Below are 26,929 nucleotides of genomic sequence, written 5' to 3' on the forward strand. Positions count from 1 at the left end.
AGTCAGTGTTATGGTGAAATTGAACTTGTTCTTTTGTGTAATTGCACATGGCCCATCACAGGACCCCTTAGTAAGCTGTACAGCACAAGTTTTCAATTCACTTTTGTCAGAAAACTTCACAGTATGAGAAGTTACAGCACAGTTTCTCCAAGTGTGTGCTTCTTTTTCAGTCAGCGTGCTTTTAGAGCATCTACATTAGCTCATATAGTAAAAGTACAATCAGTAAGTGTACTTTAACATTTGAGATTCCAAGTTACTCTTGCTTAGATCGTGTGAACTTTGTCATGAGCCTTTTTCTTTTTTGTATAATGCATCAAACCTGTTCAAATCAGTTTATTTTCAATTTATTTCAACTAATCTAGAGGCAAGCAACTCCTTTTTAGCTTCTGCTATGCATTTACCTCTCACACGTTAAACCAAATGTTAGTGTTCTCAGAGTTAACATGTCTCATGTTGTATTTCTAATACCCAGCCTCAGTGTTTCGCCCTGTTGACCCTCAAATCCAAACACCATTGATCTAGATACTCACAAAATTCATCACGAGATTCTTAAGGTCTTAAGTTTTTGTTGTTAGGATGCAAGGATATTTTTCTTTAGTGATGTTGCTTCAGCAATCTCAAATACTAATTATTCTGGGAATTTTTATGGTCAAACTATGTGATTTTCCAAATGTGTGTTTGTGTGTGTGTGGAGTAAAATGACCTTAAGAATCTCGTGATGAATTTTGTGAGTATCTAGATCAATGATGTTTGGATTTGAGGGTCAACAGGGCGAAACACTGAGGCTGGGTATTAGAAATACAACATGAGACATGTTAACTCTGAGAACACTAACATTTGGTTTAACGTGTGAGAGGTAAATGCATAGCAGAAGCTAAAAAGGAGTTGCTTGCCTCTAGATTAGTTGAAATAAATTGAAAATAAACTGATTTGAACAGGTTTGATGCATTATACAAAAAAGAAAAAGGCTCATGACATAGTTCACACGATCTAAGCAAGAGTAACTTGGAATCTCAAATGTTAAAGTACACTTACTGATTGTACTTTTACTATATGAGCTAATGTAGATGCTCTAAAAGCACGCTGACTGAAAAAGAAGCACACACTTGGAGAAACTGTGCTGTAACTTCTCATACTGTGAAGTTTTCTGACAAAAGTGAATTGAAAACTTGTGCTGTACAGCTTACTAAGGGGTCCTGTGATGGGCCATGTGCAATTACACAAAAGAACAAGTTCAATTTCACCATAACACTGACTGGAGAAAAGCCAGTTTGGTATTCCAATTGAGATTACAACTGTAATCAGTAAAATCAATGCTGTGATAGTTAGTTTAAGATCACAACCTGATTTAAAACACAGTCTAACATCAACATTCTTGCCCCTGGAAATAGGTTAGGATGGCCGAAAAATGTACCTTAAAAATGACATTTTCTTTTTGTTTCATTGGAACAGTAAAGTACCATAACAAAGAAATGAGTACACCTTTGTAGATATCACTGATATGGAGTTTTTCATGTTTTACATAAAGGGCTGCTAGTTTCCTAGTGGCATTTTCTCTTTTAAACCATGGTGACTTAAAAGTTTAGCAGCGAGACACTTGTTTCCTTTGTCCCATCAAACATTTATTTCAGACATCTGTGTTTATCAGAGCGATGTGTGACTAATTTTTTATCAAATCAGCAGAAAGTACACAAATACAAGATTAAATATTTTATTTATTTATCAAAGATACATAATTACACATTGATACAATGAACAGGGTGTCTATAAAAATTACACATGGTGTAAGAAAAACATTATAACATACAAATAAGTGTTTTATGATAATCTGACATAGTTTTAAAAGCATAAGAATAAAGGTTTTTTTTTTAAAAAAAAAATCATGTTCTTTCATGATCACATTCTTTAAAGCATAACGTAGGGAGCAGAGTGTTCACAAAAACAGTTTTATGATTACTTTTTCCACAGTGCTTGTATGCCTCTTGCAAAACTATGTACTTTTCACCATAAGACACAATAACTCACGATTATCTAAGACCAGCCATGAAATGTCCGTCGCTTCATTACAATCATTTGTCCCCGCTGCTGCCCTCAGATCCAGATGCAGTCTTCTGTACTGTGGGGTAAAATTGCTTGTTTGGTGGTTCATAAAAAATATCTCAAAAAGCGATGTTGGTGAGGGGACCAGAAACCCTGGGTTGCAGAGCAGTTGGTAAGGACTTGTATATTTCTGGAGAGTCTGCAAAAGCTGTCTTGCTCGTGCTCCTGATTGGATATGTGGAGCCCGGCTCTGATATCTCAATGGTGGCAGCTAAAGGTAGGCACGCCTTGGAGGCGGAGTTGGTCTCGGGCGCAATCTTTCAAACGAGCCTCACGGCATTTCAGGCAACCTCAGGCCGGAAACAACATCCGGTCACTCGCGGTCAAAATCCACGCAGAGCTGGTGTTTCGCAGCGATCAGGTTAACACATCTGGCTTAAATCAGAGTCTAAAAATATAAAGAAAAACAAAAAGAGTTTTAAAACACGCAAACTAGCAAAATATCAAAGGAGCATAACATAACAATAACAAGATGATATGAGATACCTGATGAGGGCATGATAGGTGATGTAGACATGTAATGTAGAAACTTTTACGGGAGTTAAAGTCGAGCTTATATATATTTTAAAGTGTATTGTACGTGGGATAGGCTCCAGCACACCGCGCGAGCCTGAAAAAAAGGATAAGCGGAAGCGAATGGATGGATGGATGGTGTATTGTACGTGTTACAAACCATTGTGATATTTTTTAAATGAAAGGATTGACAGAATGGTAAAAAGGAAAATGCAAAAATGTAGTTAGAGAGGAAGATTAACACTTACCGAATGATATGCACATAGGGAAAGCGACGGCAGTTGTTGTTGATCCCTGGTTCGTGGTTGTTGCGAGCTCGTTTCCCGCAGGCTCTTCTGCACTTCGGGCGTAGCGATGAGGCTCAAAACACCCCAATCAGACAAAGTAAAGGCGATCCGCGGTGATAGCGGGCCAAAACTTTCACCCGCTTTGAGCTGGTAGAAATAGATTTCGCTCTCTCTAAGCCTGAAAGCATAGCCTCAAAGCCCACCGGTGTTGAGCCTGAATCTCTCCTCCATCATACCTGCAGCCGAATGGCTAACCGGGGTGCGAAGGGAGCCGCCCCATTGTTATGTGATTGGCAGCGAGGCTAAGTTAGGCGGAGTTGGTCTCTGGCGGAAATTTTCAAACTAGGTAACCAGTATTCAGGAGTTGAGCCAGGAGCGAACAGGCAGGGAATATTTGTGCTCTGGTAGCGGATCGATTAAGAGCAAAGGGAGAACTTAGACTCTGTGTTAGAGGTAGCTGGTAAGAGGGGTCGTTTTGAAGAAAACAGACTAAGGACTTTTCAGGACTTTTTCCCTGGTTATTTAGTCTAAGGATCGGGGTGAATTTGAGACAAAAGACTAAGGTTTTTTCAGGTGTTTTGGAGAAAACGCAGAGGATTTTTTAAGGAGTTTTTGCTTTTCCTCCGCGGAGGATCGGGGTGGGAGGGGAGACAAAAGACTAAGGATTTTTTCAGGATTTTTCCCCTGTTTCCGAAATATAAGGTTTTGGGGAATAGAGGGGTACCTATCAGGGGTTTTTTGGAGAAAAAGAGTTTTTTATGTTGGGAGCCGCGGTGCGGGAGTTTTTGGTTTTCCTCAGCGGAGGATCGGGGTGGGAGGGGGGACAAAAGACTAAGTATTTTTTCAGGATTTTTCCCCTGTTTCCGAAATATAAGGTTTTGGGGAATAGAGGGGTACCTATCAGGGGTTTTTTGGAGAAAAAGAGTTTTTTATGTTGGGAGCCGCGGTGCGTTTTTTGGTGGAGTTTTGTTTTTTTTTTTTTTTCACGATTCTGAGTTTTATTCTAAATCTCCTTGTTCGGATTAAACAAATACATATAAATTGAAATAAAGTTTTCCCCCAAGGCATGCAGCCTGTATTTCTGGCCATACTGAACGTTACAAAGCACAAGTTTAACTAAACAGTTTCACTATTTTACTATGTATTAACACGTTTTTCACACATAAGCACGGAGCCCGAAAAACACAAAGTCCGGAGACACACGCGCGCGCCCTGACGCACAGCCTCGGGCACGCGCCCTCGCACACACGCTGAGCCACCACCAGATGGCGTTTTTAAGCATAAAAAAAATAAACTTTTTTTTATTGGATTAAAAAATAAAAGAATGCTATTTGATATAAGAAACTTAAATAATCAATTAGTTAGGGTTAAGGGGAAAAAGCAAAGAGCTATGAACTAGCATATTTTTATGAATATCATATTTTTATGAATATCATATTTTTATGAATATCATATTTTTATGAATATCATATTTTGATTACTTCCTTTATTACTTTATTACTTCCTAGGGCCATAAATCACTCTAGGGGGTCATAAATCACTCGGTTTGACATAAGGGGTATAATATCACTCTCTCAGGCTGAATTCAAGTTCAAAACACCACGAGGACCAACTGCAGGTCTGAACTGACTCTTTATCTTTGCTCAGGAGTCGAGGAAACACAGCAGGCAGTGAAAAGATCAAATCATTCACTCATTATATCAACACAGCTGCACAGTGGACACATGAGTTTACTGGGTTATTTAATTACACTAAATATTTTGTAAATACCCACAGTATAGTCAGTGCAAATAAAAATAATTATTTTAATTATTGCTGTTAAAACAATGTTGCTCATTTTCAGAGCTGCTTTTTAAAAATGCCAAACTAGAGGTACAGGAAAGAGAATGTTCGAGAGATCTTTCAATAGTTGCTGTTCAGCAACTGCTGTTGAAATGATTGTAGTATTAGAGGCATCATAGCGGTCCAGTTGTTAGTGCTGTTTGTGTGGAGTTGTTCTTTATGTTCACCTCAAATCAACCTGAGTGTCATTTCTCTTTAGTTCTGATCTCACTGCTGAGCCTCACAACAAACCAAGGTCAGTAACCTTCTTCTGTCACAGTTTGAACCTGAGAAACTCTGACAGGTTTTACACATTTGGATTAAAACTTTCAGTAAAGACGTGATCATCAGTTTTTCATTGTAACCCTCACAGCTCGTCTGACTGTGAGTCCCAGCAGCTCTCAGATCTTTGAAGGAGACTTTGTGTCTCTGAGCTGTGAGGAGGACGACAGCTCTGCTGGATGGACTCTGAGGAGAAACACAAACAGACAACAGAGGAGTCAGTGTGGAGATGGGTGGGGAAAACCAGCTGGTTCTTCCTGTACCATCACTTTGATGACACTTCATGACAGTGGAGTTTACTGGTGTGAGTCCAGAGAGGGTCCCATCAGTAACATGGTTAAGCTGACAGTCACTGGTAAGCTGAGTGTGTGGAGTTAGTGTTGATGAAGCTGTGTGTAAATGGATGAAATGCTGTAGTTTGTCTCTGTGTTGAGGTGGATCAGTGATCCTGCAGAGTCCTGTCCTCCCTGTGATGGAGGGAGATGACGTCACTCTGCTCTGTAAAACAAAGACCACTCCCTCCAACCTCCCAGCTGCTTTCTATAAAGATGGCTCCCTCATCAGGAAGCAGCCTACAGGTCACATGACCATCCAGCATGTTTCCAGGTCTGATGAAGGCCTCTACAAGTGTGACATCAGCGGTCATGGAGAGTCTCCATCCAGCTGGATCACTGTCACAGGTGACACACTCACCTGTCTGTGTTTCTGCAGCTTTCAACATTCACAATAAACTAATGATTATTGTTTGTCTATTTAAGGGAAACCTCTTCATGTTGGGACAACATATTCGCTTCATGATGAAGTGTGTCTGATTGTATTGAAAGAAGATGGCAGCTTTGTGGACACCAGCTTCCTTTTTCACACAAAAGCCGGCAGTTCCTCTTATTCAGAGGTGTTAAAATGAGAAAAAAAGCAAAAACCTGCTGCTCTCTGTAAAAAAACGTGTGATTTTTTTATAGACATTACAAATAATAAAGAAAATGTGCAGATTTCATACCTGCTGTAATTTAAATGTGTTTTATTTTGCAGAGATTTATACAACTGTGGTTTACTCAGCAGTGAGAGCTGAAGACGTCAGTATTGGAGACAAAACCATCAGAAAGAGGAGTCCAAGGTACAACTGCTCTTTAACAGAGACAACCCAACCGCACAAACTGTTTCCACACATCATGCTAAGCTAAGCTAACCACATCAATGCTCAGTCTTCGAGCTCAGACTTGTGAGCTCTCCGTGACAAATGATTTCCTGTTAAGTTGTCTAGTTCACTTAAAGAACCATGAGCAGCAAGATGTGAGCTTCATTAAATTCACCCTGTTGGTATTGAAACAATGCTGAACAACAACTATGATATTACGTTTTTATCAACTTTTAATACATTTTTATACAACAAATATCATCACAGTAATAATAATAATAATAATAATAATAATAATAATAATAATAATAATAATAATAATAATAATAATAATAATAATCATCATCATTGTGAGTCAAAAGCTCAGAAAGCAGAGTGCTCCAAACACTCTACCACAGTCTATTTTTATTTGTTGTTGTGTGTGAATGATGTCACAGAGGCAGGGTATCAATATGTCCATCTCAACCATTAAAGCCCCACCCACATGCTGTTTAATCAACCAATCAGAAGAGAGTTTTGATTAAAGGGACAGGAGGGAACACAGTTGGCTGCACAAAGGCCCCATGTAAAGAAGGATTATACTAAACTGTGAATCATGCAAAGCTACTGTAGTAGAAAAAAAAACATGCAGCTGGAAATTGGGAGAAAATGTCCACTTCAAATGTAGAAATACAGCATCTGTTATGTAATATCAGATTAAAGATACTCAAACTTACAGTGATGTTACAGACTGTTGTTACAGTGTTACAGTGATGATCAACAGTCTGAAGACAACCTGCACAAGAGCCAAAAGCCTCCATAAATGATATAAATGACTTTCTTGGCCTTTTCTGGGGGAAATGTACTAACGGAGTAGAGAAGGTCGTACAAAAAGGTCTCTGAGTTGGTAAAAATAAGGTGAATTGCTGTGAATATCTTATATCAGAACATCAACCAACATCTGAATTAGACTACAATGTTATTCATATGGAAGCTCTGTGTCACGGTCCTGGGTCGGTTCACCCAGCATTTTGAGTTTCTTATGTTTTGGTTTATTTTTGCATTATGGATTAGTTCTTATTCTCTGGTGATACTGTTTTGATTATAATTATATTCTGATTCTTTAGTTATCCGATGATGATGATGATGACGATGATGATTATTTCTGGTTTAGGTTTTGTTATCTTGCCCTCATGTTTGGTTTAGGTTGCCTGTGCTTATTCTTCTCTGCCCGTATGTCCCTCTGTCTGTCCATGACGTCATTATGTCTGTTTACGAGTCTGTGTCTCTGTCTGTCGTGTGCTTCCTGTTTTATTTTGTAGGTCTGTGTCAGTGCGTTCAGCTTTGTGCTCTCCCTTGCTGTGTCCCAATTCGGGGTATGCACGCTTGAAGTGTGCTACGTGCTACGCGTACTACGTACGGTGCGTACTATAAGTACGAGAAGTGCGGAAGTGAGAGGCTTGTGAAATGGGACGGTATATGCTTCGTCGCGCTGTTCAGGTTGCCTAGCAACCATGATACTAACCGCGAGACACGCTACATACAGCTTTGTTTGACAGAAATGAAGGAGAAAATTGTTTTGTTGGTCAATCATTTTTGTCATGACATCACTTTGATTAGTTGAGTATCTGAGGCTGAGACCACAGGACTGTAAAACATGATTGTTGGCCTTCATTTCTGTACTGAACAGTCATTTAAGATTAGCTAGTAAATAATAATTAGTTAATGTTGTTCATGAGACTAAAATTATCTCACTGTGGTAATGTAAATATAATATGGCCAATATTATAGTATTGTCAGATTATTATGAGATAGATAGATAGATCACTGACTTTCAGCTTGTTGTGTTTGTGGATATATGACTGACTTTATTTATCCATAAAATCATCAGATTCTCTGTAAGATTAAGGTCGACTATATGTATATTTAGAAGTAGAGGCTTTAAAACCAAGTTAACGCTCAAAGTACAAACATCACTAGTGTCACATAACTTTGCCGACATGTGGCCAACAGCAATGTTTTAATGTTCTTCATTATTAAACATTCGCACATGAATAAGTGACGTCATATTCAGTACTTACTTTTGACAGTTCACTCTTGGCCGCTCCCTTCTGCCGTATTTTGCGGCAAAATTATCCACACCCACCGCCGCGCTATGAATTGTGGGATATATGGGACCACGAAGCGTGCACCGGACCACGCTTGATATTTGGGGAAATCGACGGCGCATTTGGAGTATGCATTTGAAGTACACTTCGAATTGGGACAGCCGTCGTCGCGTGGCGGTGACGTAACCGCACTTAAAATGCGTACTTCAAGCGTGCAGACCCTGAAATGGGACACAGCTTGTGTCTTCCCCTACTCGGTGTCGTGACGTTAACGTCTGTTCACCAGGGCCGTGCAGAGAGGTTTAAAGGGGCGGGTGCTCAAAGTTAAAAAGGGGCACATTGAACCAGGCTGAATAACAACAACACACATTCATTAAGAATCTAATATGGGAAGGGCAGGGCTGTGCTGATCTGAGACTGTAGACATTAAAAAGTCCATAGGAGAGATGGTAGCTGATTAAACAAGTGTCATGAGATAATAACAAAATGCAAAGATTGGTGACAGCGCTTGGAACCATAAGGCAACAAAAAACTGTGAGAAATAAACTCGGCTCTGCCTGTGAATCACTCTTTGCTTCTCTTCTTCCTTCCATCCCATCATTTCATATATCACTCTCCACTTGCTGTCTATCTGAGAACAAGGCACAACTTGCTATTGCAATAAACTATAATCTAATTATCCACACCTAACAACTCTTGCACTTAATCTATAATAAAATGATGATAGAAAAATGTTATAGCACTGCCTTTAGTAGCCTCACACAGCTCCTACTGTTCCCTCCTCATGTCCTTACCAGGCATGTCTGGACAATGTTATATCATGAGTAATAATTTAAAAAAATCCATATACATAAAACACACACATGCACGCACACACAGTGACATTTTAGACCTTCTTCAGAATACTGTATATACTATGGGCATCATGGTGCTGATCCAGAATCCTTACATTATTATTTATTACTAGAGCTACAAGGCTAGTAATAGCTGGAGGGGCGTGATTGGGAGGAACGGCCTCCCTGATCTGAACCCGAGCGGTGCTTTGTTATTGGACTTCTGTGCTAATCACAGTTTGGCCATAACGAACACCTTGTTCGAACATAAGAGTGTCCATAAGTGCACGTGGCACCAGGACGCTCTAGGCCGTAGAGCGTCCTGGTGCCATTTATATAAATAAAAATATAAAATATAAATAAATATTTTTTTTTTAAAAAAGTTGCCTCAACAAAAGGGCACTTTGGGCACCCATCAGGAAAGGGGCGGGTGCTCAAGCCCCTCTAGCCCCCTCCTCTGCACGTGCCTGCTGTTCACCCTCATATCTTATCATATCAGGCATATAAAGGATAAACCATTTCACGCTGCACAGAGCTGAGCAGGAGGACAGGAACAGACTTAGAACATTTAAAGGAAATCTGTGATTTGTATCTGAGCTGGTTCCCAGTAATGTCTGAACTGGGACTGTGTGTGATGCAGAGAGGTGGAGATTGGAGATCTTGATTGAACTACAAAGCTTGTAATTATGTTTCCTGTTGTTTGAACTGTGTGTGTTTGTGTTCAGACTTTAAATCAGAGCCAGACGTCGTCTACTCTTCACTGAAGTAGTCCACCAGTCCAACCACTGACGTCCAGCTGCTGGTCTCTAACTGGTCCCCCCAGCACCTCAGACCAGAGGACATCCACAGATTTTTACATGTCTTAAGCCTTTTTTTTTTCTCACTGAGAAAACCCATAGACCCATAGGACTCATATATTGCATCATGGATTTTTTAAAGTGTCCTTTAATAAGGAATCACAGCTTCATGGTTTTATAAAAATGTTTCATGTCTTCAAAAAAATGCTTTTTATGTGTTTTTTATGAGCCTCTTTTGTAGAAGTGAAATGAAAAAACTCAAAAAAATACATACAATACATGGAATTAAAAAAGCATTTTGCATCAAATCTGCAGTAGGAAAATAAAAATGTGATTTGTATTTCTTTTTTTAATTTCTTAGCACTTATTCCCACGGCAAACGCCTTCCTTCTGAGGGTTTGTTCTCACTTGTTTTAAACATTGATGCTTCCTGATATATCTGGTTTCGTTATGATTTAATTATGATTATATCACCGTCAAATTTCAGCATATCCAGACAAAGCTGCTGAAGATGATTCACATACACTGATATTAAAGTATCACAGACCAACAGCAGACAGTCAAACAAAGCAGAAGTCATTTTGGGGGCCCAGGGTGAGGTGTGAACTGTATGTTCTCTTCATTCAAACATGGAGATTTGAATCTCTCTGTTTTAAATCTCCACTGCTTTTTCCAGCCTTAACATTTTTAGCAACATCATGTTTGTCTTTATTGCCAAGAGCGATTTAGTTTTGATGAAAGGGTGCAGTGCTAATTTATTAGCTAGTGTCAGATAGCTTGGTTATCAAGCTGCTTCCATAGACTGTAAGGAGTCAACAGAAAGGCACTGATAGCTGCTAAATAGAGCTTTGTAACATAAAAACAAGATCCTAGATTTAAACTTACCAGAACTGCTAATGTTTGTTTATGCAATGAGCCACATAGTATTGGTTACACATTTGCATTAAAAATACCCCCGAAGCACAAAGATGGTCCAGAGGTCCAATTGGCTGAGGTGAAGCCTAACAGACAGTTGGCAGTTACAGCAGCCTGTGTCCAGCCACCTCTCAAAGAGGCCACGCCCCTAATAATGCAAACTTTCAGCCTCATTAACATTTGAACAGGTGAGTTATAAAGGCGTGTTAGCTATAGAGACCAAATATATTTTTAATAGCAGGTTGTATACATTTTTATTTCTGCTGTAAAGTTGAACATGTTCACATGAGTGTCTATGGAGAGTGACTGACTCTATAAATCTCCAGTGGACATTAGAGGAACTGCAGCATTTGGTGCTCTTGGTTTGTTCAGTGTTGTAGTGGGAGGAGTCAGAGACACTGAGCTGGACGGAATTAAGATTTAATGTTAAATTAGGTTGACATTAAATTAGATTAAGATTAATTATGTCATAGAAGCAAAAGTAGCTGAATTTAAGAAACTGGTGATGATGTGTAAAATAAACCCAGTTTGGATTATGAGTAAATGATTTTACATTTAACAGCATGATGGTATCAGTCAAATATATATTAGTCTGTCTGTAGATGTTCACACCATGTTAAGTTCTGTGTGTTTGTCCTCTGTGGTTAACACTAACGAGTCTGTTTCTGAGAAAGAAAAAGAAGCTTCATCTCCTGGTGTTTGAACACAGAGGTGTTCATTTGAAATAGAGGAAGAAACACATGTGAGTTATTTGTAAGAGCATTTCTGTAAACTCACACAGATCAGAGACTGTTATCATATTTACTAAATATGCATTCAAAACTATTGAGCCAATATTTTCAACTTATATGCCTGAAACATTTTCAAATGATGAGCTTCCAACAATGAGTTAAACAGTAAGAGCATGTGGAGAGTTTGGAAAAATCACATTAAGAAAGAGTCATCAAACATTTGGATTCATTTTAATGAGCTCAGACTTGTTGAAAATGCAGAGGAGCTGGTTGTGAACTGAGCTTCAGTTTATTAAAGAGATTTTGTTCATCTGGATGGAGGTTTTTCAGTGGGAGAAATGCTTTGCCACTCATCCAACTTATTTCTCCGTCTCTCCAACCTTATAAACAGTACATTTTTATATCATTTATATATAATGACACTAGCACCACTGACTAACTTTTTGTGACTATCTCAGAGTGACACTAAAAACTAGTTCATGCATTTATTACTTCCAGGCTGGACGACTGTAATTCATTATTATCAGGATGTCCTAAAAACTCCCTGAAAAGCCTTCAGCTGATCCAAAATGCTGCAGCAAGAGTCCTGACAGGGACTAGAAAGAGAGAGCAGATTTCTCCTGTTTTGGCTTCCTGTTAAATCCAGAATTCAAAATCCTGCTCCTCACATACAAGGTCTTAAATAATCAGGCCCCATCTTATCTTAATGACCTTGTAGTACCATATCACCCTATTAGAGCACTTCGCTCTCGCTCTGTGGGACTTGGATACAGTCAGTGTTTCTTTTTCACTCACTGTGTATTTATACCTCTCTACATTTAATTATTACTTATTATTAATCTCCAGCTCTCTTCCACATGGAGGACAAAATGTTCATCATACTTCACCCCAGCTGTTTTAATTGGGTTATATAAATGAAAAAGATCAGTTCATTATAAAGGCTGGAGTTTTAGAAACAAAGAAACAAATAACCTTTAAATAATTGATTTTTTGTTGCTCTTTGTTTGAGGTTTTTATGGCTGATGAAAAATTCTCACCATCCATCACTTATCCCAGCTTACCTGAAGTAAACATGAATCAATTTTAATTCTTTTCTTCACTTTATTAAAGTCATAATAATTTAGAGAGCTTATATAAGATCTACATTCTTCGTATGATCTTCAGGTGTTGTCAAAAGTTCTAAACTGATCTACAGGTTACAGCACAAAACTTATTATTAATATACACACAATCATTTAAAAAATGGTGCACAGCTATGAATCATAGGATGCAGTTGCCTCCTGTTCCCTCAAAAAGGATGAAGCCTTGTTTCCTCTGCTGAAGGATGACATAAGCACTGAAGCACCTTTCTGTGGCATTGGGACAATTCAAACAGCTCTCATTATGGCTGCCACCCAACTAATAACAGGCCACTTGTCTTAGCTGGGAAACTTCCCAAGCAAGACTGAATATTGGACCGCACCCACAGGTTGCCATACACCCAGACTTGTTTTCACAACCAGGTTGAGAGCAGTGGAGTAAACATTTTCATTACAACCTGTTTAATAATGAAGACGTTTTTAGGCAAACATGTTTTATTGTGTCTTATTTTTATAGTGTGTTTTTACCCTTTTTAGCAAACCTTATTCAATAGTAAAAAGCAGTGATTTGTGATTAAAAACAGGCTCTGTGATCATGTTATGTTAGGATTTTATTGTCTCCTGGCTGCTTTCAACCTGTTGTGTTTCTCACTGTCGTCACTTTGAGTTTGCAGTCACATAAAAGCTCGTTGTGGTATTTCATGTGGTCGTTTTGTGTCTCCTTCAGGTTATTTAGCATCTTCCTGAAGTCCTTTGGCTCTTCTGTTTGCTTTGTTATCATTTACATCATTCTGTCTGTAGGTGCTGAGTTATTTTTGTTAGACTATAAAATGCTTTTTTAAACCTTGCCCACCTTTACGGCCCCTCTAATGGATCCAGGACGCCACTTTCTCAATGTTATGAAAGAGCCCATCTGGAAGCACTCTATGTTTGATGTTGCTTTATTTCCCGTTTATTCTCTGTCGCATCAGGTTTCACATAGCTGCACCTGAGGATTTCAGATCAGGTTCACCGATTTCAGCATCACTCATTGTTCAAAAGCTTAAGCTCTGTTTCACCGTGATGACAAGGAGAAAGGAGGTTTTTAAATCACAGAGACTTACTACATTTCAAAGGTTTCTTCTTATAGAAAAGCTTTTTTCACAGTTATTTTCCTTCTTCTTCTTTTTTTTTTTACATCTTTGAGCTCCTGTTTACATTTTTCTGTCATTTCTTTAATGTCTTAAAAACATAAAGTACAAACTTAAGACACAGAGATGACACAGGTTTCCACCTGATCCAGTTAAAATTAAAGGCAGAAGTTCAAAGACAGCAGCTGATGTGTCAGGAAACAGAACACAGAGCGTCAGTTTCTAACGCTACTGAAGTCCATGTAAGGCTGTGAAGGAAAGCACAATCTGAGCCTGTTGGGTGAAGAGTTTCTTTTAACCCTTCGCTGCTTCCAGCTTTTTAATTTCTCCATTAATTAACTGAACATTTTCACTCACCGCTCATCTCGTCACAGGCTCATCCGTTTACCCGTCTGTCCTGTAGTGTGTGTTCACGGCTGCACTGCACCGCTCTCCAAGTCACTGAGTTTGTGGGTGTGTCGTGTGGTTTTAGTTGGAAGTAGGCGTGTACACACACACACACACACACACACACACACACACACATTTACAGTCTGGGCAGAGAGCCAACACACAGTCAACGTGCTTCTTATTTTTATGACTTCTTACGAATCTGCCGACAAAAATAGACTCACTTACATTTAAAGCTGCTTCCTCTTTGCAGCTCCACACCTGTGTGGGTCCACATACCAGTTTTAAACTGAAATCCAATTCTAAAAGTGGAAATGCATTTTAGTTAGGGGAAAGCACCAAACTGCTTACATGACCGAGTGAAGATTAACCAGAAATCCACTCTGAGAATTACCTGTAACTGAAGGCGTCTTAGAGAAAAACGTCACACAACTCAGTCGTCCTCACCTCCACATCCACAGTGTGATATTTCTCCTGAAAAAAAAAACCCAACACCTGAATGAATACCAAATAATGTAAATTGGTTAAAAAATATACAGAATTTTTAAAGTTACACTTTACAAAATGAAACATCCCTTTGATTGTAATAATGTCTCTTCCTCTTTCTTCTGTATTTTGAGTCCAACTAATTTGCTAAGCAGCAAAAATATAAACGTGTTTGACTAACAGTAGTGATGTTATTCAAAGACGACTCCTATGAGGGCCGTGGGCTCTCTCTCTTCTTCTTGACCGTGAGAAATGACCACATGTGAGGAAAGCTGCAGGTGCATAAATGACCCACTGCCCATTCAGGGAAGTAGTTATGAAGAATAACTAGTTGCTGAATAACATATAAATAAAAACATATAAAAACATTGTTGTCCTCTGACCCAGTATTTAGATTTTTGTTTTGACTTTTTCTGGATTAAAGTGATGATTTATGTTCAGTTTGTATTATTTAGTATAAAGTATAATATTTTTTTCTGAGTTTATCTTTGCTTCTAGTCCTTTGGTTCCTCATAATGTTAGTGTCTTTCTGCATTTCCTGTCCTGTCTCTGTCATGCGGCGGCTGTGTGAAGGCAAGAGAGGACCCAAATGCACGGCTCTAGACACACGGGGATGAACTCAAAGGCAGGTCTTTATTAACAGGAACATAAGAAGTCATACAAAACTATACTGGGAGAAACTGAAGCTGAGGCGCTGGGAAGACACGGGAAATGCACACAACCTAGAGGGACGACGCAGCACGGAGCAAAGGGACACTTTGACATAAATACACAGAAGGTAATGAGGGAAGTGGGAACACAGCTGAGGACAATTACTCATGACCGAGCGGGGAGGACACGAAAGTGAAAATACTGACACCGAGATGTGGACCTTAAACACAACACAGTACACAGAGATGAGCAGAGAGAGAGGCAGAGAACAAGGATGAATACACGAGGGGATGAGGAGAAAACAGAACACAATAACAGCATGGACACAGGGGGGATCCAAATACCAAACCAAACAATCCAATGAACATAAGGAACAAAATACAAAACCACAGGAAAACTGAGAACACGGTCAAAATGACCCAGGACCATGACAGTCTCAGGTTAGGTTTATGTTTGTATTCCTGTGTTTTCTCCCTTCTTGTCCCATATGTCATCCCACTTGTCTTCTGTCTGTCCATCCTTAGCCCCAGGGTCACGTTCACATGTCTTAGTCCTGCTCTCTGTGTTTGTTCATTCCTGTTTCATTTTGATCCAGCATCATCTTCAGTTTTGCTTCCTGTGTCACTTTACTCTGTAATGAGTCCCACTTGTTGGCCATCCTCTCCTGAGCCTGTGTGTATTTATGTCCTCAGTTTCCCTCGATTCCTTGTTGTGTCGTTCACTCAGGCTTTTCCCCTCTTGCCTGACTTCTTGTTTTTTTGTATTTTGTTGAGTTTTCAAGCTACAGCAATAAAGCTGCCGCACTTAGTTTAGCTTTTTGTCCTGCTACTGGATCCTGCCACACAGCCGGACTTGACAATATCAAATGTACAAACTGAGAACATTATCATTTTAGGAAACGTATTACTTAATTTTAAGTTCGATGGCAGCCACACATCTAAAACAAAAGTTGGGATGAGGGCTTAATAAAGAACGGAAAAGGAAGTGAGAAAAAGAAAATGGAGCGGAGAACATTTTGTGTAGTTACAGAGATGCCCCAAAGTCTCAAACCTCCCCTCATGTTTTTATATTTCATTAGGAAAATGGAAAAAAGATGCATTGATCCATTGAAACATATGGGAATACAGCTTGTACGGCAAAAAGAGAGTTTGTACAGTTATAACAAGCTACAACGTCAGTATTTTATTCTTCAGCAAAGCCTGAAATCTCTTTGGAAGCTTTCTTGTAAATTTATTCTGAGCAATAGTGTTATTTGTTTTGTTTTATTTATTTTTTTTACATTTCCTGTCCAGTCCTTAAATCCTAGAATCCAGTCCCATGAATCATTAAAGCATAAAAACAGCTCCTAACACTGCTGAGGAGTGTCTGAAAGTCATGTTATAAGGAAGTAGGCAAAGATCCAGCAAACAGCTGACACATGACCTGACTGTAAACTGAAGCCTCATCAGAAATGGTCTCAGTAGAAAAATGTCTGCCAAGAAGTTGTCAAGGAAATGCGGCATGCCAAACTACACAAGTAAAACATGGTAGAGGCTCCGTCATGGTTTGCGTGGTTGCATTTTAGCCAGAGGGGTTGGAGGCCGTGATAAAATTGATAGAATTATAAATGAATAAACATACGGTCGTTGTTTGAGCCACCGTGTAATACCTTCTGCAAAGAAACAGCTTTATTTTTCAGCATGACAATGAACCTAAACATACTAACAATGCAATAAAATACCTGGACACTATCGGTCATGGACTGGCCTCCCCAGAACCCGGAGCTTTATTGAAGCAGCGTGGGATCATCTTCACAGAGAACAAAAAGCACTTAAAACACCTGGAGAACTGTTCCTAAAGACGACTTAAAGACATTACAAGAGATCTGATTAAGAGAGTTCAGGTTGTGCTGTAGAACAAAGGTGGGCGCACCAAATATGGACTCTTAACCTGACTCTGGTTTTGCCTTTTATGCTGTATTTTCATTAATGTTTGGACACGAGGAGTGGCTCAGGACTCACATTATTCATAAGTTTTCCAAACTATCATCAAGCACGTGGATGTTTGGCTGTAATCTTATCTTTTTACCTTCCTGTCATTGGTCCCATTGATGAGCACTGGGAGTTAACAGACAACGGTCGCACTCCTTTTATTCTCCTTTTATTTCAATTAACATACTTTTGATTCTTGATTGCAAACCTCAAACCCCTCCGGTCCAGCTCTCACAAAAACTTTATCAAAGAGGAAAAGATTTTTTTTCCTGCGATAAGCACGTTTGTTCTGGTGTTTTCATCAGGGGCCAAACAGGAAGCTGCAGCGACGCTCTCTACACGTTCAGATAAGTCAGACAGTCGGACCTCTATAAAACCTGACCTACGTTTAAAACAAGGCAGTTCTCAGACTGACAGCCGACCAAAGGAAGCAGATCTTTGAACCAACCAACCATGGTCCTCGCCCTTCTCTGCATGGATCACAAATTCAAATTCAAATTCAAAATTTTTATTTGTCACATACAGTCATACACAGTACGATATGCAGTGAAATGCTTACACAACTGCTCATGACCTAAAGAAAAAAAGAAAAGTCTATGAATAAGATAGGAAATAAATATGAAAATTAAAAAGGGTAAATTTAACTAGGAAGGAATAAACGCCTCTGCAATGTTGCGTGGAGATCAGGGGCAGTACCCGTGGATTGGCAGACCGGGGTGGTGGTCCCCATCTTTAATGGGAGTTTGCCCAACCAGTCTACATGTGTTTTGTGGACTTGGAGAAGGCATTCGACCGTGTCCCTCGAGGTGTCCTGTGGGAGGTGTTGCGGGAGTATGGGGTGTCTGGCCCATTGCTACGGGCCATTCGATCCTGTCAGGGTGAATTATTAAATATTGTCATTTTATGTTTGCCATTTGTACATAGGTTTAAAGAATCCCTTCTGTCCTCCCCTCCCCAGATCCTTAAGATTCTGGGAGGGGGGCAGTAGTGTTTCTGACCACAGGAACACCCTCTGTGAAGGTCTGTTTGATGTGGTAAACTTCCTCCCCTTTGTATGGCTTCATTGTGTTATCTAGGGTGAGGGGAGATTGCCCTCTTTATGACCAAGGATGTTCCTGTGCTTTTATGTTATATGACCCTTTGATCAGCAGCATGCCACACACACCACACACACACACACATTCTCACATAACACACACACAGTGCCTTGTCATTCGTAACCAAGGGGGGTTACGGGGGGAAGGTACGTGTTGTAAACTATTGTTTATTGTGTGAACGTTGTCAATAAAAGGGAGCAAGAGGGGCCAGTCGAGGAGGTCATTTTGTGATGTACTGAGGTACGGACAAGGGCCCCCTTGCAAGTAAAAAGATCGATCGCTGTTGCCTTGTCTTTCTTTCATGGGAATAAGTTCTGGAATCAGCGGGGTCTGATTTAGACCCAACAGATCCCTATACAACCGTTGCAAGAGCTTGGTTCGCATTGCCGGCAATAAGTCGGACTCGTTCCCGGTGGGTGATGGGCTCCGCCAGGGCTGCCCTTTGTCACCGGTTCTGTTCATAATTTTTATGGACAGGATTTCTAGGCGCAGCCAAGTGGCGGAGGGCTTTCGCTTTGGTGGCCTCAGGATCTCATCTCTGATCTTTGCGGATGATGTGGTTCTGTTGGCTTCATCGGGTGAGGGCCTCCAGCTCGCACTGGAGCGGTTCGCAGCCGAGTGTGAAGCAGCGGGAATGAGGATCAGCACCTCCAAATCTGAGGCCATGGTTCTCAGCCGGAAAAGGGTGGAGTGCCCACTCCGGGTCGGGGATGAGGTCCTGCCCCAAGTGGAGGAGTTCAAGTATCTCGGGGTCTTGTTCGCGAGTGATGGGAGAAGGGAGCCGGAGATCGACAGACGGATTGGGGCTGCGGCTGCAGTAATGCAGACGCTGCACCGGTCCGTCGTGGTGAAGAGGGAGCTGAGTGTAAAAGCGAAGCTCTCAATTTACCGGTCGATCTACGTCGACCGGTAAATTGGACGAGATCGCGGATACAAGCGGCGGAAATGAGCTTCCTCCGAAGGGTGGCTGGCATCTCCCTTAGAGATAGGGTGAGAAGTTCGGCTATCCGGGAGGGGCTCAGAGTAGAGCCGCTGCTGCTCCACATCGAAAGGAGCCAGCTGAGGTGGTTTGGGCATCTGACAAGGATGCCCCCTGGGCGCCTCCTGGGTGAGGTGTTCCAGGCATGTCCCACCGGGAGGAGGCCCCGGGGCAGACCCAGGACACGCTGGAGAGATTATATCTCTCGGCTGGCCTGGGAACGCCTTGGTGTTCCCCCGGATGAGCTGGAGGAGGTGGCTGGGGAGAGGGAGGTCTGGGCCTCTTTGCTTAGGCTGCTGCCCCCGCAACCCGGCTCCGGATAAAGCGGATGAAGATGGATGGATGGATGGATGGAATAAATAAAATATATAAATTAAAGTTGAAAATAAAATAACTGTACAGCAAAATACACAATACACAGTATAGAAATATATAAGAATGTATGAAGAAATATAAATATATATACACAATAACAGCAGCTGTACAAGTATTAAATGGAAATGAAGGAATATAATGTCCAGTGTTGTGCAATCCACATTATTTAGTGCCTTGTGCAGTGCAAATATGCTTAAAGTGATTTAAGTGATGAAGTGAAAACAATGTCCAGTGTGTGTGTAAGAACCATATGTGTGGGTCAGTACTGTGTGGTGGTGTGATTGAGAGACCGTATCGCCTGCGGGAAGAAGCTCCTCCTCAGTCTCTCTGTGTTGGTCTTCAGGGAGAGGAATCGCTTTCCTGACCTCAACAGAGAGAACAGTCTGTTGTTGGGATGGCTGAGGTCCTTCACCATCTTCCTGGCCTTGGTCCAGCACCTCCTGCTGCAGATTGAGTGCAGGTCAGGGAGCTCGGAGCGGATGGTGCGCTCAGCTGATCGCACAACCCTCTGTAGAGCTCGTCTGTCCTGCATGGTGCTGTTCCCGAACCAGGTTGAGATGTTTCCCATCAGGATGCTCTCTATGGTGCAGGAGTAAAAGTTCCTGAGCACCTTGGAGGGCAGCTACAGGTTGTTTTACGATCTGTGACAAAATTATAAAAAATTCTATTCAATCTGGGAATTAACAAACTATAACTTAAGTGTGGCCTACAAAATGACTCAGAGCAATAAAATGTGTCCATCCTTCCAACCCGGTCAGGAAGATAAACATCCCAAAACAATGAACAGTCCCGGAGCTGAAGGACAAAAGCAACACACAGAATTATAAATGTGTCAAATGTTAAAAATAGTCACAATTTACATGCTTACTTAAGACCCTTCCTTAATAGAAACCACACCTAAACTAAGGCTGCGTCCACACGAGCCCGGAGAGATCTGAAAACAGCGTTTTCGTCTGAAAATGCTCGGCGTCCCCACCATTGAGTTATGCATCCACATTGAGCACAAGTGTGAAATGCAAGGCCTGCCTCAGCTGGCGGGAAAATGTTGAGGAAAAGCACCGAGTTTTTTAAATGGACTAACAATGAGATGGAGTTGTTGCTGCGAGTAACACAAAAGTACAAAGTGGCAAAAGCGAGTGAGAGTTAGAGAGTTTGAAGAAAAGCTATCTGAAGCATGCACAAACTGATAGGGCTGTCAAAACTGAGAGCAAACAAAACAACTGCTGTACGATGCCCTCTGCTATCTAAGTTTAATAGGTCACATGACTGCATCACATGACTAAAACGTGTCATTGTTATCATTAGTGTAGACGTAGCCTAAGTCCTTGTTCTTATTTCTCTGCCTCACACACCTGATTTCATCTGAGCTCATCCTTTCACAGATCAAACAGGATCAGTTAGAGGTCAGAGGTCAACCACAGCAGGTTTAATGTGGCGTTTTTCTGTCTCTGTAGGGCTCTGAACTGTGAGGAGAGTTCAGCATATCCACAGGATCTTTCTGTTATCTGGATTCACACTAACATCATCAGTCAGGAGAAAAACAATCACACCAACCTGATTAGCAACTCGCTAAGTTAACCCTGGATTTTCCCCGGTGATGGCAACATCTGACCAACCACAGCCGTGGATCAGTGTACAGACAGCAGAGCGGCAGATGTTACAAAGGAAGATAAAATTACAATATCAGAAAAGTATGAAGAGGTTAAACACACAATGAAGACTGAAAGTAAAACCCCTGCTGTAGACAGAGCAGCTGTGAGTGCTTTAAATGTTTATGCCAGTAAGATGGGAGAAGAGCTGCTATATCAATAAAGTTGAACCTGTTTGAAGCCTGGAATGAAAGCTGTGTAAGTTAACGGGCTCATCAATATCACATCTTAGATCAGATTAGTTGAAACTTTATTAATCCCTCGGGTGGGTTTAGGGGCGATTCTAGGATCAGAGCTTTGGATGGAGAGCTGCCCATCCAGTCAAGGTAAACTTTACTCGTCACGATGAGACGTCTTCCCCGTCTCTGTCAGTCCCTGCATCCTTAAATGTCTCCAGTTGTCCCGAGTTCCCTCTGACTGTCTCCTTGGTGCATTTAAACCCCTGTTCCTCTCTGTCCTCATCGTCTGTTGTCTTCATCTCCGTTATCAGTCATCATAATTTTACCATCTCTGTGCAAGTCTGTAAATTTCTTTATTAAATCATAAGATTTAATAATGCTGATAATAATGACTTGCAGTAGTCAAAAGTGTTGATATTAAAACCTAAGAATTTCAGGAAGTTTGTTTTACAAATAAAGCTCTGTGGTCTCTGTAGTTCCATCTTCTATAGACAGATGAACATCTATAGTCTCCAACCGTTAACCTCTCTGCTCTGTGTTGTTTTGTCTTTTAGATCAAAAAAACACCACGGAGGACACACAGAGAATGGATCTCTAGTCCTACTTGTTGGTCTGTCAATTTTTGCTGTGCTTCTTGTTACTGATTTTGTTGTTTTTCTGATCTACAGAAAACATAAAAAGAAGCAGAATCAGGATTCATAGCAGCCTGCTGTTGAATTGCAGGCTGTTTGAAATGTCTCAGAGTTTTTCTCCTGCTGCTGTTCAGACTCTCAGTGTTGTCAGTGAACATTCAGGTACAGACAGATGATCTGATCATCCAGCAGACAGACATCAAACACGTCCAGAGTTGGTTTGATGATAAATTTCTCTGATTATCATCAAACCTGTTCAGACTGTGTCAGTGTGTCTCTGTCTGTCAGAGACTCTGTGAACTACAGAGTTTGTTCATCTTCATAGTTTTTATAGGATTTGTTGATGGGAATTTCTTTTGGCTTCCAGCTGCTCATCTTATTGTACTTTTCTGTAGCATAGGTTTTCATATTTATGTCCTGTATTTGGAAATTACAGGATTTGTATTTTCAAACAATTTTTTTTTCTGTTGATAGAGATTAAAAAAAAGTAACTTCAGCCTGTGAACACAAAATATTCCTTTATATAACTCATATTAAAACACATTCAAGTCTCACAGAGATGAAAAAACTTAGAGAAACCTGCTGTATACTGTGGGTGTAGTTCAACACACAGTCAATCATTAGCTGGCTTGACAAACCCACATTAAATCTCCAGCTGCAGATGGTTTCAGAAAGGTTATCGATGTCTGTTCAGCTGGGCTTTCTGCTCAGACTCCTGTCTGCATTCACATTAAACTTGTTTTGCAAGTCATGTGACCCTTCTTCCACACAATAACAGTTGTTATCTGTCACGGTTCTGGGTCAGGTTGACCCAGTATTTTGAGTTGTTATGTTTTGGTGTGTTTTTGCATTTTGGATTCTTTTCTTATGATGATGATGATGAATCTATGTTTCAGTTATTCTTGTTTAGGGATTAGTTTGTAGATTTTGTGTTCTCGTGTTTTTTGCAGGTTTAGTTCAAGTTCCATGTGTCATTTTCTGTCTGTGTCTCAGTGTCGAGTCTGCGTCTTTGTGTGATGGTTTCTTGTTCCTGTTTTATTGTGAAGGTCTGCGTCTCATGTGAGTGTTCAGTTTTACCTCTTGTCTCGTCTCGTTGATTACTCCCAGCTGTGTTCCCCACCTGTGTGTAATCTCCCTGTTTCTCTGTGTGCATTTAAGTCGCGTCTTCTGTCTTGTAGTTGCTGGTCCGTCTGTGTATCCACTATGTCTCACCTGTGTGTTCTCCCTGCTGGCCGTTGTCCTCATTCAGGTTCGTGCTCTGTAGTTTAGTTGTTTCCAGTCTAGTTTAGTTCATGCTCCATTTGCTGTTTGTCTATATTTATTTCATATTTAATAAACCACCTTCACACCTTTACAAGTGCCTGCGTTTGGATCCTCCTTTATTATTTCTACACGGCTCACTCTACTCGCCGTGAGTAGTAATACAATGGCACTTTTTTTGCCCCCCCCCACCCCCACCCCCACCCCACACCTCCCACCCCTTCCCACCTAGACAAATGGTAGGGGGGTGTAGTAAGGTTGTTGGCGGGAAACAGGACCTCCAGAGCAGGTGTCTTTTGTCTCTTCGAGAACTCTGGGAAGTTGCTAGGGAGTGTGAACCTTAAGGTGTGAAACAGGTGCGTACTGAGGCTAGAGTAATTTTATAAATCTGACAATATCTCAGGTTGCTGCAATGCATGCAATTTATTTTAAAAACGGCACAAGTGGGAATTTCTTCTGAATGGGTAATGTCGGCATGTTCACAAGCGTTTTATTTAATCAATCCCCCTAGTTTTAATTTAACTAGTTTTTTCACACATCTACTGGGTTTCTTTCCAGGGTTGATGCGATCATTTTATTTAAAAATTGGGATTTCGCAATGTTGAACTAAGACAAAGCCGCCTAGACAAATGGTAGGGGGGTGTAGTAAGGTTGTTGGCGGGAAACAGGACCTCCAGAGCAGGTGTCTTTTGTTTCTTCGAGAACTCTGGGAAGTAGCAAGGGAGTGTGAACCTTAAGGTGTGAAACAGGTGTGTATTGAGGCTAGACTAATTTTATAAATCTGACAATATCTCAGCTTGCTGCGATGCATGCAATTTATTTTAAAAACGGCACAAGTGGGAATTTCTTCTGAATGGGTAATGTCGGCATGTTCACAAGCGTTTTATTTAATCAATCCCCCTAGTTTTAATTTAACTAGTTTTTTCACACATCTACTGGGTTTCTTTCCAGGGTTGATGCGATCATTTTATTTAAAAATTGGGATTTCGCAATGTTGAACTAAGACAAAGCCGCCTAGACAAATGGTAGAAAGGATGTTGGCGGGAAACAGGAACGTCAGAGGACCTCACATTCATCTATTGGAGGACTCTGGGAAGTAGCATGGGAGTGTGAACCTTAAGATGTGAAACAGTTGTGTACTGGCATTGTTCCTGGAGAAGGTATTTAACTGAGACCTATGCTAGGCTCAGGGTGAACTCTGCATTCGTCGCGACAACACCACTTTCTTTGAGATCATCAAAACTATCATCGTTCTTTATAACATGGACATCTTAAACGGTAAGTAAAACAAAACCTATTATTGTATTTTTAAAAGTGTTATGTTAACATATTATAGGATATTCAAACTATCTTTTTCCTAAAACAAAAGCTTAATTTTCAGGAGTTCGGGAGAACGGCACAGCACCCTTTTCTTTAGAAACGGGGGCTTTCACAGATGGAACAACTTCTCTAACAGGCACAAGGTGTGTACAGAATTACGCGATTTTTAATCGTATGTATGTTTTAAGCTTGCGATTCTTTTAAATTATATAATGACAGAGTTTTTCTTTGATTTGTTCCAGGGTTAACAAACTGAGCAGGAAAACATTCAGACACCGTGACCACAGAGCCCATCCTTACAAAAGGTATGTATACAACGGGGTGTATAATTGTGTATTTTAAAAAAAACAGCAAATGGGTTTAAACAATTCCAAATGTTCTAAAACCGACCGTTTTACACATACAGAGCCACGCCAGAGAACCTTATGTGCGGAGAACCAGGGCCGTCAGGAATAGCACACACTACAAGGTAAGCATAGGTATATATAAATTAGATAAAAAGAGATAGAGAGGGAGACACGCTTATTCTGTTTGAAATGGGTACATGTATAAATGTTCTAACACATATCTATCTTCACAGACTGCAGCACAGTACCCCTCCTCATAATGATCAGGACACCGTACTCCAGACGTTTTTGGAATGTTTAAACAGTATCGACCTCCCAGAACAACAAAAACCTGGAGCTTTGTGCAACAGTGGAGAATCAGAAGCGATCTTCATCAGCGGACCTGCAACACCCCCGAGTGAGTGCTTGCCTCGGGATTTCTCTGATGTTTTTGAGTACAGTATATCAGATTTCGATCTTGTTCATATACCCACCACACCTGAATGTGTCAGAAATAGCATTGATTCACACATAGATTTTGAAGACGACGGTATAACAGACTCTCAAATATCAGCGGCGTATGATGCTTACATGAAGGTTTCAGACGCTCAACCTGTTGAACAGAGTCATATAGCTTCATTAGTTGATAAATTATGTTTGATTGAAGCTAGACTCAATCAATACCACCAAGAAGCACAGATACAAAGCCAACAGTTTATCAAATTCATAAAAAAAGTGTGTAGTACATTAGACATCATCTGCAGCAAAATTTCAAGTCCCTGACTTTTAAAATCCAGACCATGGACCCTCCAAATAAATTATTTAAGCATAATAACGGAACCTCCACTCCTGTTAGATGTTTTGACTTAGAGACTTTTATGCAGTGGGTTGAAGAAACAGATAACAAATTAGACGATATTATAGCTAGACTTAATAATGTGCCTGCATCAGCCTCATCTGATGCACATCCTTGTCAGACTGTTCCTACGCCTGCTATTGATGATGGGGCTATTGTTGTTGTTAATAATAGTGATAGTACATCAGGTGTTGCTCGGACCACTGTTGTTACTGATGCTAACCGTATTGCTGCTGCTGCTGGTGTTATTGAGTCTGTTACCGCTTCTACTAGTACTACAGACACACATGCGTGTCCGGGCACCGCTGCAACACCACACACCCCCTCAGTCATTGTAAATTTCTCACAAAGTGATACTATCGTGATTGAGCCCGTTGTGCAATCTGGATCTGGCAGGCGCTCCCAGCCACACATTAGAGAGATACCTAATTTTAATGCTCGCGAATTGCGTGAGCGCCTTGATTTTAGGGGTATAAGTCTTGATCATCCAGAACAAGTACCTGAGCGAGTGCGCGAGTGCTTAGCCAATGTGGTAGACCGAGCTGTGGCTGGATCTCAACAGGGCAGTGTTCTAAACGTGGTCCTGCGTGGCCCCTCGCTGGCTTCAGATGTTCAGGCTGTTTTAAACGCTGATGATCGGTATGATCCAGAGCTGTTTCTCGATCGAATTGCACAAGTTATGCAGAGTACACAGCAAATTCAAAAGTGTTAAATGTTTTGGTGTTAGTAGTCTTAGAGTTAATTTTACTCTAAGTAGAGTCACATTCTTTTAATGTAACTCTGAGGTGTAAAATGATAGTAGTTAAAATCGAGTGTTAAAAATGAGTGTTTCTATTTCAAATCTGGAGGTGTTACAATGGAAACATTAACTCTTGACCTCTTAACTCTGAACTCCTACAGGGGCTATGACACCAATAGAGTAAATTCACAGACTCCGCCCCCAGCACGGCTCCAATCGAAGCTGAAGTGAAGCCGTTTCAGAACATTTTGCTCTACATATTTGAGTTGTTTGCCATGCTTGGTAAGTCATGTTTTCAAAGATTGTTTCA

At 40.7% G+C, this 26,929-nt stretch overlaps 2 protein-coding genes across 2 annotated transcripts in view; both read left to right on the top strand.

Annotated features, from left to right (window-relative positions):
- Window positions 1-4,901: 4,901 nt before the first annotated feature.
- LOC148103433 (low affinity immunoglobulin gamma Fc region receptor III-like) overlaps window positions 4,902-26,929 on the top strand; it is a 54,432-nt gene continuing 32,404 nt past the window's right edge. The window contains exons 1-3 of the mRNA XM_087838106.1: window positions 4,902-4,977; window positions 5,095-5,358; window positions 5,438-5,683. Coding sequence (XP_087694232.1) covers window positions 4,902-4,977; window positions 5,095-5,358; window positions 5,438-5,683 — 586 coding nt within the window. The remainder of the gene's footprint in view (window positions 4,978-5,094; window positions 5,359-5,437; window positions 5,684-26,929) is intronic.
- LOC148103434 (uncharacterized) lies at window positions 24,641-25,845 on the top strand. Its single transcript, XM_087839479.1, has 5 exons — window positions 24,641-24,656; window positions 24,760-24,841; window positions 24,941-25,003; window positions 25,105-25,167; window positions 25,279-25,845. The coding sequence occupies exons 1-5, from the start codon at window positions 24,641-24,643 to the stop codon at window positions 25,805-25,807; spliced, it is 753 nt and encodes a 250-aa protein (XP_087695605.1). The 3' UTR covers window positions 25,808-25,845.

This window comes from Neolamprologus brichardi, chromosome 3 (assembly GCF_056152115.1).
Source record: "Neolamprologus brichardi isolate AB-2024 chromosome 3, ASM5615211v1, whole genome shotgun sequence".
Taxonomy (NCBI): domain Eukaryota; kingdom Metazoa; phylum Chordata; class Actinopteri; order Cichliformes; family Cichlidae; genus Neolamprologus; species Neolamprologus brichardi.

What these genes read in the sequence shown, in the direction of transcription:
- LOC148103434 (XM_087839479.1), top strand. An exon ending in ACTTCTCTAACAGGCACAAG is followed by an intron (nt 24,842 to 24,940) that starts GTGTGTACAGAA and finishes GATTTGTTCCAG; the next exon opens with GGTTAACAAACTGAGCAGGA. An exon ending in AGAGCCCATCCTTACAAAAG is followed by an intron (nt 25,004 to 25,104) that starts GTATGTATACAA and finishes TTACACATACAG; the next exon opens with AGCCACGCCAGAGAACCTTA.